The 14818-nt window shown below is 56.7% G+C and overlaps 1 protein-coding gene across 2 annotated transcripts in view; it reads right to left on the bottom strand.

The window, feature by feature from the left end:
• The window catches only part of FRMD1 (FERM domain containing 1), a 39213-nt gene that overhangs the window by 11915 nt on the left and 12480 nt on the right, over positions 1-14818 (bottom strand). For both annotated transcript variants that reach the window (XM_087425009.1, XM_087425008.1), the window contains exons 2-4: positions 9786-9923; positions 7605-7695; positions 185-264 (exon numbers count right to left, since the gene is read on the bottom strand). In XM_087425009.1, coding sequence (XP_087281135.1) covers positions 185-264; positions 7605-7695; positions 9786-9854 — 240 coding nt within the window. In that variant the 5' untranslated portion in view covers positions 9855-9923. The remainder of the gene's footprint in view (positions 1-184; positions 265-7604; positions 7696-9785; positions 9924-14818) is intronic.

Raw genomic sequence — 14818 nt, 5'->3', positions numbered from 1 at the left:
CCACAGGGCGGCAGGCATGCCATGCATCCGGACTGCCCATCTGTGCAGAGCAGGGACCACTGCACCACACGCCGTGTCCTGGCCCCAGCGCCAGTCCCAGACACGGGGTGCCCCTTCTTGGGGCTCCAGCAGGGGGCCCTCCTGAGGCGCCTCCACCCTACCCCCCACCTACAGTTTAACTTACTTGATGCATTTCTCTCTTCCAGTCCTTTGAGAAGTATTTGCTGAGCTTCTGCTCCAAATCCATAAATACATACTCGTTGTCTAGAAGGAGACGCAGGGCCTTCATCAGAGCATCCCCACCACCCTTGCGTCACCATTTAACAACGCAGTGTGGCTGAGAGCCGGCTGACGTCCGACCAGAGCAGCTTGTGGCTGCTGTCTCGAGGTAGCAGTCTGAGAGAGCGGGTCACTGTGTCCCAGTGTCAGACATGCTGGCTGCACAGGACGGTTCTCCCAAGCGGAGGAAAGTTAGACATTGAAACTAACACTTGCTACTGGGCACAACGTTCGGGAAGGCAGTTTGACAATCCATGTCCACACGACCTAACCCCCAACCCCATGCCCCTCTCCCAGCTCTGAACTAAGTCCTTTAAAAATAAAATGCCTGTAAATCTGGACCCAAATCCACCAGCTTCAGGTCAACAACGCATGTTAACCTGGCTGTGCTGGGAAGGGGATCACAGGAGACACTTCTTCCTAAACATAAGTTTCTGCATTTTTGGACTGTTACAACCATGTATTTCCTTTAGAAGCTGGAAAAATGAAACAATTATCCTAGAGAGGAACATAAACCCAGAGGGCCTCTCTCTGTTACTGTCAGGGCTGAGGGCCGGCACAAGATGACCCATGGGCCCGTACACGCTGACGAGGAAACTGTTACCAGGAAGGGCCAGGAGCAGCCGCTGCAGGGGTGGTGGGAGCCGTGGCCGAGCCTGACGGTGAGAGCGTGTCAACAAAGCTACCTTGCAGGGTTACTCTTTGCCCTTTTCTGTGGTCTGCGACCACCCCGAGTTCCAGCTGCCACCTTGCAGGCCCCTCCTTGGTGACAAGCAGAATAGTCTGACACGTGGGCCCTGGGCTCCGCAGGCGGCGTTCGCGCGTGTAGACACAGGGCAGGCCCAGTGTCCGGCTAGTCCTGGCTGTGACGGGGACATCTGGAGAGGCTTCCTGCAGTGTTGGGGAGTTGAGGGATGGGGCTCACCTTGTGGCCCAGTAGCCCTGGCCTCGGGAGGTGCTTCCGGGGTCACCGGGCACAGCGGTCCACCCAGTCCTTGCCCTGCATGTGGGGCCTTCTCTGACAGGTGGGTGAGACAGGAGGGAGGTTCGCTGTGTCTCCTCATTCTCATCAGGATTGGACATGTCTCCTGTTGTGGGCTGAACTGTGTCCCCCAAATTCACAACGTTGGAGCCCCAACCCCAGCACCTCTAAATGTGAATTTGGAGACAGGGCCTTTACAGAGGTGATTAAGGCAAAATGAGGCCACTAGGGTGGTCCCTAATCCCATATGACTGGTGTCCCTATAAGAGGAGGAGGTTGGGAACCAGATAAGCACAGAGGGATGACCATGTGAAGGCACAGGGAGAAGACGGCTGTCTGCACACCAGGAGAGAGGGTTCAGGAGAAACCAGCCCTGCCCACACCTGATCTGGGAGCTCCAGCCTCCAGGACCCTGAGACAGTGATTCCTGTCCTCTGAGCCGCCCCGTCTGAGGTGTTTGTCACGGCAGCCTGAGCTGACTAGCACAGGGGTCTGCTCCTCCCAGGACTCCAAGGACGTGACAGAGACCATCTCACACAGCTCAAGGGGCCCCAGGACATCAGTGCTCGAGCATCGTCCCTCCTGAGGGTCCTTGGGTTCCAAGCTCCCCGTTCACGACTTGGAACCTGGGGCTCTGAGATGCCACCCCTGCAGGGCCTCGTGCCGTCTCCTTCCCCTCCAATCTGACCACATCCGCTGGGTCCCTCACTCCCACCCCCTCCCTGCAGCTTCCAGTTGTTTCCTGACACTAAAAAATAAACAGAGCCCTGAACCAGGTGACAGGAAATACCACCCTCGAGTGCAGTCCCCAAAGAAAGCAGGAAGGAACCCAGCCCTCCACCCTGCCCAGGCCACCTCCTTGCTCCCCTGACAGTCCTGCTGGCAGGGGGCAGATGCTGGATCAGAGCTCTTAAATGCAAGGTGCCCTTAAGTGGGTGTTGGATAAATAAACTGTGGTCCCTCCAGACAATGGGGTGTTACTCAGTACTAAAAAGAATTGAGCAATCAAGCCATGAAAAGACATGAAGGAACCTGAAATGCATATTACTAAGTGAAAGAAGCCAATCTGAAAAGGCTGCAGACTGTATGATTCCAACTATATGACATGCTGGAAAAGGTAAAACTATGGAGACAGAAAAAAATATTAGTGGTTGCTGGGGTGTGGGAAGGGAGGGATGAATGGGCGGAGCACAGAGGATTTTTGGGGCAGTGAAATACTCTGCATATACCATGAGAGTGGATACATGTCATTATACATTTGTCCAAACCGATAGAGTGTACAGCACCAAGAGTGAACCGTAATGTAAATATGGACTCTGGGTGATCATGATGTGTCAGTGTTCGCTCGCCAATTGTAACCAGTGTCCCACTCTGGTGGGGAAGTTGTAATAGGGGAGGCTGTGCATATGTGGGAGAAGGGAGTATATGGGAAACCTCTCTACTTGCCACTCAATTCTGCTGTGAACCTAAAACTGCTCTAAAATAAAGTTTTTTAAAAAAAAATCTTAGCGTCTCTTCCAAGTCTAAGACTCAAAGCTCCCGAGGGAGAGGCCGGACTTGCAGCTCAGTCAGTCACAAAGATCCCAATTTGCTTTCAGATGCCTTCAGCACAGTGAGGACCCTGGTCCCTAAGACACTGGCTGTCCCCACAGTTTTAAAAATAATTCACATAGGAGAGAGGGCGTGGTTACTTCCAACTACCTGTCGCAGCCTCCAGGGCCTGGGCAGGGCCCGAAAAGCCCACCGAGGCTCCTCCTTGGAGTTCTGTGCGTGAGGCTGAGAGCAAGGGACCCCAGAGAGCCCCTGCCCCGTGGTGGGGGTATCACTGTCCACGCCCCACGCCCAGGGGACATCCTGCGGGGGAGGGCTCAGCCCCACCATCCAATCTGCCTGCCCCCTCCACCCTCCCCACCCTCCCCACCCCCGGAATGCAGCTGCATTCCAGACTTAATGAAATTTCGGGACGTGGGCCTTGTAATCCCAGGCCTGTGGGAACCAAGCAGCCCCCGTGTCCCCCCAGGAGTGGGGAGAAGAGGTATCTTTGCAGAGTCTGGGGTCTGCCAAGAGGCTGGCCCTCAGGAGCGGGAGCCCAGGGCCCTGCTCCTCCCCGCAGGTGGGGCAGAGGCCCCCACTGCCTGCCTGACCTTCTCAGACCCGCTCTTTCCTGGGTGAGGGTGTGGACTTCGAAGGGTCTAAGATGAGTCCTTCTGGAAGGACCTCCAACCCGCCGCAGGGTCCCCGGGAGGAGGGCGATGCAGTTTTCATTGAAGACCCACTTTTTGTACTGTTGACTCTTTACCATGCGGTGTCCTATGGTTCCAACACTCTAACTAGGTGATCACAAAAAGTTACATGGAAAGTCAGGTTGAACGAGGTCATAAGGAGAGCTGGAGAAGGAAAAGCAGGGGTGGACGCGGAGGGCAGAAGAGGTGCCAGGACTCCTCGAGGGCTGAGGGTGGAGGGACGACGCCCGCCCCCGCCCCATGCCAGGGGACCTTCCCAGGGGAGACGCTGCCTCTCGTGGATCCCTCCTCCACTCTGCTCAGTCTGCTGAGACCTAATCTTGCTTGAGATGCTCAACACACGAACGATAACTTTTGAAAAAGCATAAATGAAAGTGTAGATGTTGGTCAGACGCAACGACCAGTGCAAACAGGGTGGGGAGGCGCCCCCAGGCTGTGTACGCGGTACACGGTGGGGCGTGAGTCCACTGCCGTCAGGCAGCTGCCGCCCTCTGTTAAAACCTGAAACGTGTCTATGTTGGAACGTGTGAGCCCACTTCTAAGATTTTAATTTAAGGTCATAATCTCACAGTGTGAAAAGCTGTGTTCTATATAGGATGCCCATCACAGCACACCTGATCCTGGAAGAGGGGGACAACTCTCGTGGTCCTGTGGTCAGAGGTGGGACGTACATAAATGGAATTCTGGGCCGCCTGTAAGAACGAAGATGCATAAGCTCAGAGTTCTAGACCAGGCTGAGCATGCAGGGCTGTCTGTCCCGGAGATTCTATTGAGGTTACAGGGGTGGGTGACAATGGATATACAGCAGCCAAGATTTTGGAAAACAAGAGATAGAAGCCAGAGTGTTGGTGGCTGCAGTGAGACACGGGAAGGACAGCTGCAAACCCACGGCTTGCAGGTGCCAGTAGATCTGAGCATGAGCGGGGCTGGGGCTGCCAGCACCAGGTCCCGGAGGAATTCTAGGCAATTCTAAAATTGTGTGGACAGCAACCACGACTCACCTGCCACATTGCTAAGAGCCCCCCTGAAACACAGAAGGAAAGGCATTCTTTCTGGAAGGCTCCCAGGCAGCAGGTGGCAGAGAGACACCTGAGAGAGGCCAGCTCAATTCCCCTTGGTCAGGGCCCACTTCCCCCGCCGGGGGAAGCTCACCGTTCAGTGTAGGGGGACGCTTTGGGGCTTCCCCCGACTGAATGAGAGTAGTGTGGTCTCCGTGCAGAAAACCCAGAACACAGAAGGCAGAACGGAGCAGAGACCCAGCACACCACCATCCCAGGATGGCTGTTTCCACCATGTTGGTGACTGCCCTTCTACTGTTTATTTGATCCGCAACAAAATGGACCCCTCCTCCATTGCTCCAGGGTTTCCGGGGCATCCCCCAACTCCCTCTTGATTTCTTCTTTTGTTACAAGACACTTTAAACCGTCTACTAAATAAGAGAATAAAAGATCAAGGTGGAGACACTCGACTTTCTTCTCACTTTCCTCCAGACTGATTTTCTTTTCATTCTTAAACCCGTGGAGGGGTGACACCAGCCACAGACCCCAAGGACAGAACCGACTCCCTAAAGTAAGCATTGTCGTCTTTGTAGTGAATCTCACCACTATTGAAAAGCAGAGCACCCTGTGGCCCTTTGTTTATGGGAGAACAGCTAGAAGGAGAAGGGGCCATAGCTCCCACCCCAGAACAACCCCACGCCCCTCAGAGATGGTCCCGACGACAAGCCCTGGATGGGGGCCCTGCACGGCTGGCAAAGATGCCGCCCGCCCAAAGAAAGCGCCTACCCCAGGGCTTGGGGTATTTCTTCACTCCTGCGTCTGGAGCCACAACACACCCACCCACTGTACCCGAGCCCGGAACACTCCCCGCATGCCTGTCCACGCACGTCCCATGCCCAGAACCCCAGCGGGGCTGTGGCAGGGGCAGGCGAATGGGCTGGCAGCTGTGCAGAACGAGAGGGGCCCTCCTCTAAGCCCCTGAGGGGGCCCGAGCGACGCAGGCTCTCAAGTGACGAAGCTCAGGAAGAGGAGGGCACTCCGCCCCCCACGGCGTCCCAGAGGGGCAGGGCCCCAAGCCCGCACCCACCCCAGGGTCGGGTCTGCAGGGAGTTCCACCACGAATTCACCAAGTATTACTGCCCCCCCCCCACGCTTCCTCACTCAGGTGGGCTCAGTCCTGTCAGATGAGACCTGTGCCTGTGAAGCCAGTGGGGTCCCCAGCCCTCTGCCTCCAGGCCCCCCAACTCGGCCTCCTCCAGGGCCCACCAGCAAGTCGAGGGGCTTTCCACAGTGATGATGACCTCAGTCCCATGAACAGGACGATTCTAGAACAAGATGACAGGTACAAAGCACGAGACCCAACCACAGGCACACACCCTCCTCCCCAAATGAGTCAAGCTTCTATATAAACACGAGTTTCCTCTGATTTGTTGTCTGTGTGTCCCCAGACACAGAGCAGCTGGCGTCCAGCGGTTAAAACAGTGGTTGTGGACAAAAACGTTAAATTGGGGCAAAGCTACCCATTAACTCAGCTTTCCCTGCAAACTGGGAAAAGTCCACCAATATTAAAATTTAACAACAAAAGCGAAATCTGCTGCTCCCAGGTATGAACCACACGCTGGGTACCGAGCCCGCCTGTCTGTAATGTGTCTTTCTGTAGTTCCCATTCTGTCTGAGCCCCAAAGGGTCAGGGGGCCCCAACTCCAGAACCTTGTCTGCCAGCCGGGAGCAAGGAAATCCAATGTGGGAATAAGACTCCGGGACATCACGTAGGGGCCGCGCAGGATTGCGTCCTTCAGGAAAAATACTTTACAATCTGCAGGACAAAGCTGCCACAAGGCCAGGGGAGGGACCAGAGTCCTAGTGCCTAGTGGCCCCTGGGGGGCATCCCCTTCCCCTTCTCCCCCCTCCTCTCTCACTTGGACACTGAGGAGGGATGCTGGTCCACCCCCCGCGGCTGGGGGCAGACACCAGAGGACCAGGCAGAGGGCTGGTTGTGACAGAGCTGACATGTTTCATCTCCATCTGTCTGTCTCCTTACCTTGGTTGGGAAAGGGGTGCCCTATACTGATAATCCCAGAGCCCCCAAGGATAGATGAGAGCCACCCTAGCCACGTAAAGAACTGCACGCAGGCAGCACCACCATCTGCTTCTGGGCACAGCCAGGGGCTCACGTGCCCTAGTCTGAGGCCACACGCCCGTCAGAGTGCTGTGCGGGGCGGCACTAGGGTCTCCCCACACAGGCAGCCCCTCGGCTGCACCTCTCTCCCACCCGGCACTCGTCCATGGACGCTGGGGTCTGCAGAGGCCCGGGAGCTGGGGACTCACAGAGGGCCCCGGGGCAGGGAGATGAGGCCGGCTCCACCCCACCTCCTCCTGCCAGGGCATCCACTCCTAGGTTTCCTACACAGGAACCAGGGAGGTTTCCTCGGACCCAGGGTCTGCTACAGACAAACGTTTCCAGGACCCCTGGTACAAATGGCTCCCAGAAGAGCAGATCAAAGGAGTGGACCTAGCCTGCCATTCCAGAAAGGGCAAGAGCCAGTGAGGGAGTCTGCTCTCCCATCTCTCCTGAGAAGGGAGAGTGAGTGCATGTGAGCATGCAAGTGTGAGTGTATGTGTGTGCATTTATGAGTATATGTGAGTATGTAAGTATGAGTGTGTGCAAGTATGTATGTGTGTAAGTGTATATGTGTGTGGATATGCAAGTGTGTGCGTGTGTGTATGTGTGTGTGTGCGTATGTGTTTTAATGTGCGTGTATGAGTAGGTTAAAAGTGTGAGCACCTGCGTGTGAGAATATGTAAGTGTGCATGTGTGTGCATATGTGCCAGTGTGACTGAGTATATAAGTGTGAGCGTGTAAATGAGTACGTAAATGTGTGAGTGTGTGTGACTGAGTGTGTATGTAAGTGTGTGCGCGAGTGTGCTCAGACACAGCACAGAATCACCCAGACAGCCTGGGTGCTCACTGGAACACGTGAGCATGGCGTGGGCACCAGGCGGAGGCCTGGGGTATCCTTCAGACTCAGCCCCCCGCCCCCGCGGAGGCCGCCCTGGGTGGTGGTCCACCGGGTGGGGTCGTTCGGGGCAATGCTTGCTTACTTCTGACCACGCTGAGGCCAAAGAAGTGGGCATCCCGGATGCTTGTCAGGTCGCACACCTGCTGGAAGAGCTCGCGTCCGGTGGCCTGCACCTGCGAAAGAGGCAGGGGGCGGCTCACCACCTGCTCGCCCAGCACGTCCCCACTGGTGTTTGCTCTCAGACGAGTCCTCACGCACCCCAACAGCTGATGTACCATGAAGGGGGTGTCCCCATTCCCTGGATCACCAGACACCTGCTCCCTGGAGAAGTCCCGTGTGGGAGGGCTTTGTCTCCCAACACCTGCCCCCCCCACCTCACTCGGAGTGTCCTACTTAGGGACACTGCTTTGGGACACTGCTTTGCCACGGAGGGAGGAGGGAGCAGGACCGTGTCTGCAGGGTGAGGTCAGATGCTGGCTGACGTTCCCCGTGACCACAGCTTGCCCTGAAAGTGACTGCTTGGGAACTGCTCTGTCCCTGGGGTGACCGGGATATGGGGAGGACCGTAAGAAGGCGAGTGTGGTGAGGAGGTCACGACTGTGCACGTGGGATTAGCCATGTCTCTGGGGCTGTGTGGTCCTCGCAGACATGGGGTCATCAGAGGCTATGATGAGGAGGACTCATAGCAATGTCTTAGGTCGCTATCTCAGATTTTTCAACAGCTGGATTATCTGGTGGGAGTTTGCAGAAGAGCCACACCGTTCTGTCAAGAGAGCTTTGATCCTGACACCGGGGCTCGGGTGTCAGCCTCCAAAGAATGCTACAGTTTGATGCTTGGTCTGTGCTTTAAACAAAGGTGCTATGGGGGCTGGTGGCCTCAGGCTCACAGACATCAGCACTAAGGTTCAGAGTTCAGTGGCCTCCTGCTGCACCATCAATGAGGGATCACGGACAAGTGCTCAGTAAGGGTGTGTTGAGTGAATTGATGAATCATGAGTTATGTAATTAGCATCCCTTATAAAAGAACAGCCTAAGTGATGTGATGGGTAGAGGCCAACAGGGCATCTCCCCAACACTGTCACAGGGAACCCCAGCTGCTGGCTGCGCAGCACGGAGTGGCTGCCCCCCAGAGGGAGGCCAGGAGCCCCGGGAATCCTCCCCCTGGGCAGGTGTTTAGGTCCCTGCTCTCTTCTGCACCTGCAGAGGCGGCAGGGGCCACACGGGCATCACCAGTGAGTGTAGGGTGGGAGGGCGGGGACGGCGGAGCAGGAAGGGAGAGGAGGCCGGTGGCCTCCTGCCTCGGGACAGCGCTGGAGGAGGATGTCAGACAACAGTTACATCCCTGAAGATGCAGGTGCCGTCGGGGCATCAGGAGCTCAGGGAGAACTCGGACACTCTCGACGCCCAGAGTGGACAGTGAGGGATAAAGAAAAGGGCCGAGGGGACGTGTACACACACTCGCCCAGTGCTACATGAGCTGTGCGCCTGCGTGGACCGGCGGGAAGCTTTGGCATTTGGGGGTGGAGAGTGGTGCACAAATGCAATTTCTTACTTCCTAACGGTGTCACCTTCCTAGGAGAACAGACCTGTGGCTCTCGTCTCCCAGGTGGGAAGCCTCATGGTCATCCGAGGACGGAGTGGAACCGGCCTGGACTCCCATCTCCCAAGTCTGAATCTGACTCTCCAAGCGCACTTTAGCGTTTGTGCCAGGCCAGGGACACAACCACATTCAGACCTTCCCACCCAGGTCGTGGGAAGAGGCTTGGAACAAAACTAACCCAGGAGGATGCCAGACACTGTGGGACCAGGCAGGGCTCAGCCCCAGGACACTGACACTGTGGGACCAGGCAGGGCTCAGCCCCAGGACACTGACACTGTGGGACCAGGCAGGGCTCAGCCCCAGGACACTGGACACTGGTGGACTGGGCAAGTGCTCAGCGCCCAGCCACAGCCATGGGCTGGAGAGCGAGAGGGAAACCAACACTGTGTGAAGGTGGCCAGAGCCAGAGTCAGTTTTCTCTAACTGTGGGGCGGTCAGTGTGGCGTCAAATAACAGGATCCTGTTAAAGAGGGAAGGGCAGTGAGCACACTGGCCATGCACGGCCCCCACATGGTCCCCACACGGACCCCAATGTCCCCATGGTCACCCCTGGATACATGGCTCCATCATCCCACTTCTCCCACTGTCACCCCCTGCTCACCCTCTGGTTACCTCATGGTCACCCCGGCCCCTGCTCTCCTCCACGCTCTCCTCCATGCTCACCCCCACAACCAGCCGCAGCTGCTCCCGCGTGGGCAGCAGCACCAGGACATCCCTGTGTTCCGTGGTCATCTTGCTGTCCCAGGGCCGCTCCCGCCAGCTGCACGCAGGGTCTCAGGACCGGACCCCCTCCATCGCCTCCTGTAGGAGAGAACTCGTCAGGGCAGGGCCAGGGAGGGGCTGAGCCACCGACAGCCAGCGTGCCCTGGGAGGGACAGGGAACATGTGTTACCACCTGTCGGGTCCTATCCCCGTCTGGCCACTGGTGGGGCACACGGCACGCCCACACTCACCCAGCTGCAGGATTCCTGGGGACCGGGCGCCTTGCTGAGCTCCTGGCTGGGAAAATGCCCGAAAGACGAGCGGGGCCAGGAATCCAGCCAGCGGCCGTGCCAGGACAAGGTCCAGGGTTATAAATAGCTGGGACGTGTGGAGGTTGGTTGGAATGCAAATAAACAATGTCAGGCCAGCATCCGCCCTCTCTGCCTCCAACTGACCCGACCCCCGTGGACCACCTCGCAGTCCCCCACAGCCTTGGCTGGGTGGCCCTCCTCCTCCTTCCCAGGGAACCAGAGAAAGGGCTGCGCAAAAGTCCAGACGCAGGCGCCAGAACCAGGGCCTCCGCTGAGGTTCCCGGAGAAGATGTGGGGGAATGGGCGCAGGACCCACAGCACCCAGAAGGGCACCTGGAGTACTGGGGTGTACACCTGGGCCCCCTGCTGCACCATCCTGCTCACGTCTGCTCATGGAAATGAATCGTTGAGGTAGAAACACCAGTCCCAAAACAAACTCGCTCTGATTCCCTCTAGTAGCGGAAACTGATGACAATTCTGTTATGGCTCCTGGCCTCGGGTCGCCTCCTCCCTGCCCCACAGAGGGTGATACCTGCTGCAGGTGAAGGCGGGTCGCTCGGGGAGCACAGCCCCGGCGGCCATCCTCTCCCAGCGGGGGTGGGCTGATGCCTGGGGACTCTGACCCGCTGGGAAGAACAGCGGCTCCAGGCCCGGCATCAAAGGGGTGGGGGCCCAGAGGAGGCCACTTAACCTTGCGAGTGACCCCCTTTGAGGACGTTCCGTCTCCCTCAGGCCTGGCCAGCACGCTGGGTGTTCCTGTTACCAGGTGAGTCCAGGGAGGGTCCCGAGATGTCCCCCATTTGGAGCGAGCCTGAGAGGCTTTTATTTGACAAACACAAGAGGCTCCCCAAGGGGCAGCAGGGCAGGTCCCAGGAAATTCATCACGGGACATACGTGCATCCCTTTAGCCAGCACCCTAACAATTCTTAAAAAGGCAGAATAGCCCCGGAGAACAGACGCTGGATCTCAGGATATCCTGGCACGTGTGCTCCTAGTTGCTCAATTCGCTGGCTCCAACGGCCTGCGACCCGCTGACTGAAGGTCACCGGCGATGCTGTTACAGTACAGGACGGTGACAAATGCTCCTTTCCTCGAGTGTCTGAGCACACGGAGGACGGGAGGCAGCACCGCGCCTCTGCAAAGCACACAGCAGCTAGCAGGAAGAGGGCAGAGTGACAGTCGGAGGGAGCCTCCGAGGCTGGGGAGGGAGGGACACAGAAGTAGAATGTTCGCCCAAGGACAGAGAGCCGGGACCAATGTTAGCCTCCCCTGGGCAGTAATGACCCACAGGCCTGATGCATTTGGCCTCGGTTTTCTCCTCTGTCCGGTGGGGTGATGGTGCCCCACTTGCTTGTGTGGGGGCTGGCATGTTTTAGGTGACGGTTAGCAGAAGAGCTCCAAACACCTTAGTGAGAAGAAAAAAAAATGAAGAGACCCCTGCGTTCTTATTGGTAAGAGCAACTAAGAGATGCTCTGAACCATAGGGGGTCTCCTGCCCCAGATCCTGCCTTCCCTCCAGACGTCTCCCAAGGATCCACAATTTGGTGTCAGTCCCAGGGCCAGTGAAGTGACCGCACTGTGTCATGGGGAGCGAGGTCATTTCCTGGGAAGGCTGCAGAGGCTCCACCGTCATGTTCTGTCAGTCCAGGGCTGCTTCCCGTCACCGCACCTTCCATCAGTCAAGGACCACAGTTATTTGGCTTCTCAAGAAGGTCAGAGCTTTCTCCTTTGAGAGAACAGAAATGTGGCAAGGCCCCCAGATAAACATGACTTCTGAACACTTATTGTTTTCTGAACTGACCAAGTTGAAAGCTGCTGATGTGCTAAAATCTACTAGAGTTTGTGATCTCAGGGCTTGCGGAGGAGCAGGGGGATACCATGAGGGAAGAAGGAGGTGGCTGCCCTGAACCCTGAACAGTCCTGAGAGCCCCTGCCCGGGCCTCCTCACAGGCTGAGCCCTGAGATTTCTTCTCTGCCCAGTTCTCTTTCTTCTGGAGAGTTGGTCTTCCTCTTCTATCATGAGATGGGCCTGCTAAGAATGTTCTGGAAATAGCTTCTGAAACATAAGTTCATAAAGTACATGATTCACCAAAAAAATGCAGGAAAACCATTCAGTGATAAAAAGGAATAAAGTACCAGTACGAGGACGAATATCAAAAATCTCATGTTCCCCTGGAGAAGCCAACCTGAAGGACACGTCTTATATGATTCCACGAAACGTCCAGAAAAGAGAACACCCACAGACACAGAAAGTAGGTTTGTGGCTGCACACAGGCTAGAGGTTTTCTTTCAGGGTGATGCAAACATTCTACAATTAGATAGATGTGGTTGCACAACTCGTAAATTTAGTAAAATGCATTAACTTGTTCACTTAAAACGAGCGTATTTTACAGTATGTAAATCATGCCTCAATAAAGCTATTAAAATACATAACAAGTTATAAAATAGTAGAAAACACAAAAGTCACTCAATAGACGGCATGAGATGCAACCTTTTGCCAGAGCGGTGTCCCTTCCCAGCAGGTATGTGTGAGTGTATGTGAGTGCATTGTGTGTGTGACTGTGTCTGTGTGCATGGATGGATATGTCTGCAAACGAGTAAGTGTGCACATTCCTGTATGTGCGTGTGTAAGCACGTAGCCTTGATGACAGAGGACACTCTCTCCTTGAAGTCCTCCCCTGCACCATTAGTAACACGTGTTTATGCTTTTCCACACGCCTGGGGCCAGGCGAGCCCTTTCCTGAGGTGGCTGCTTAGGGTCATAATGACAATTTTAGGGATAAGGAATCTGAGTTCAAAGGTCAAGCTGCTTAGTGGCTGTGATGGGGTCCAGCTATGCCCTCCCCTCTACCTGCCCCCCCACTGCCCAGCGTGCACTTTGCCCCCTTCCCCTGGCGCCTCACGCACCTGACCCGCTTTGTGTCTAGTGGCGAGAGCCCTGCACTGCCCACCCGGCCCTTCCTGCCCTGCGGCCAAGGTCACAGCCCCTTATAAAGCCCTTCCTTTATTCTCACTTTTTCACATCATGCATGCTCGCTCCATAAGTAGGGAACCTGAGGCACAGAGGAGCGAAGCGGCTTGTCCAGGGCCCCTGGTCACAGCAGTTCTAAGACCCAAACCTGCAGAGACCCTTCTAGAATCATGTGAAAAGTGCTCCTGATCATGAACAACTCCAGCACGATCCCCAAATTCCAGGATGACCGAGGCCAGCGCGTGGAGAAGCGCAGGGGTCGGACTGCTGCCCAGGTGCACCACGTCGCAGGATGGGACTCGGCAGGGCAGCGGGAGCGGGGGACCCCACGCCGGCGCAGCGTGGCAACAACGGACACTCTCGCCATCACCCTGAGGGCATCCAGGGCCTGTTTGCATTTGGAGCCGGGACAAGCTGGCCCAGAGGGAGGAGGGGGCAGCCGGGAGAGCCACTGCTGACCAGGCAGCGGGAGTCTTGCTTGCTGCCCACTCAGGCCTCTTGACCTCAATTAAAACATGACTCCTGACAGCAGGCCTGGAGGACGAGCACAGCCCACGCCCCTCATCTGTCCCCCACGAGCTGCGTTTCCTTTACCTGCCCTGTGGCTCAGGTTCCGCAGTGACGCGGGGCAGGGAGCACCGGGCCTTGGACAGAAGGGCCCGAAGCACCGTCATTTCACATGTTCCTCATTTATTGGACAGCAAGCGCAGCCCCCCATCCCTGCAGGTGGAAGGGGGCTCCTGGGCTCACACTCAGCCACCTGCAGGCCTCGCACGGCACACTCAAGGGGCGCCTCTGGGTGATACTGTCTGGCCAAGGTCCAGGGACACGATGGCGACAGATGAGGAAGGGAAGGGGCCTAGGGACCCGCAGGAGCCAGATGCGCCATGTTACGTGGCTGCAGCAGGATGAGGGCTGTGAACATCGCAGCCACGGAGCACCGAGGCCCTCCGGCCCCTGCGGAGGGACCTCACAGGGCACAGCAGAGACCACTGCCCCCCACGGCTGTGCGCAAGCGTCCCTCTCTGGGCGACACTGTAGAACCGAGCCCACATGCAGTAACTGGAAATCTCCCCGAGACAGGCCCTGCTCACGGCTGCTCCCTGCCCGGCAGACACACTGGGAACCCCCACTCCATTGTGTGGGGGCCCTTGTCTGGGCCTACGTGTCGGCTTGCTCCCCCGGGTCTTGATGCCACCTGAGACCACACACAGAACACATTGTGTTCACGCTTCTTTCAGGAAAGGGGTGACACAAAACAAAAAATTGGGGCAAACGTGAGTGTTATGATGTAAAGTCTAGCTCGATGACGTGTGCCTTCTGTGTGAATTCTAACAGAACGGTTTCTGTCTCAGAGAAATGAACCATAGTGAACCAGTGTTCTGAAATCAGAAAAACTAGCCAATCTATTTAACAAAAGATAAAATAAATGAATTAACCAGAACAGGCACAGCACCTGAGTAACCAGCTGGAGCGACAGCGGCCCTCAGGCACGAGACTGGGTCTGGAAGAACCTGCCGTGGCATGGAACACTCAAGTGCCTGCCGTGTGGGACGTGGACAAGGCAGGGGGCCCGTCCCTGGCACTGAGGTCACGGCGTCTGGCGTCAGCAGGACCCAGGCCCTGAGCTGCAGGGGTGGACACCACAGGACAGGGCTGGCAGACAGGGGAATCCGTGGTTCCGGGGCCAGGAGAGGGAGACATCTCCTCCC

Source organism: Ceratotherium simum, chromosome 38 (assembly GCF_057802395.1).
Source record: "Ceratotherium simum simum isolate JZ-2026a chromosome 38, ASM5780239v1, whole genome shotgun sequence".
Lineage (NCBI taxonomy): Eukaryota > Metazoa > Chordata > Mammalia > Perissodactyla > Rhinocerotidae > Ceratotherium > Ceratotherium simum.
This window is presented reverse-complemented; position numbering and strand designations above follow the sequence as displayed.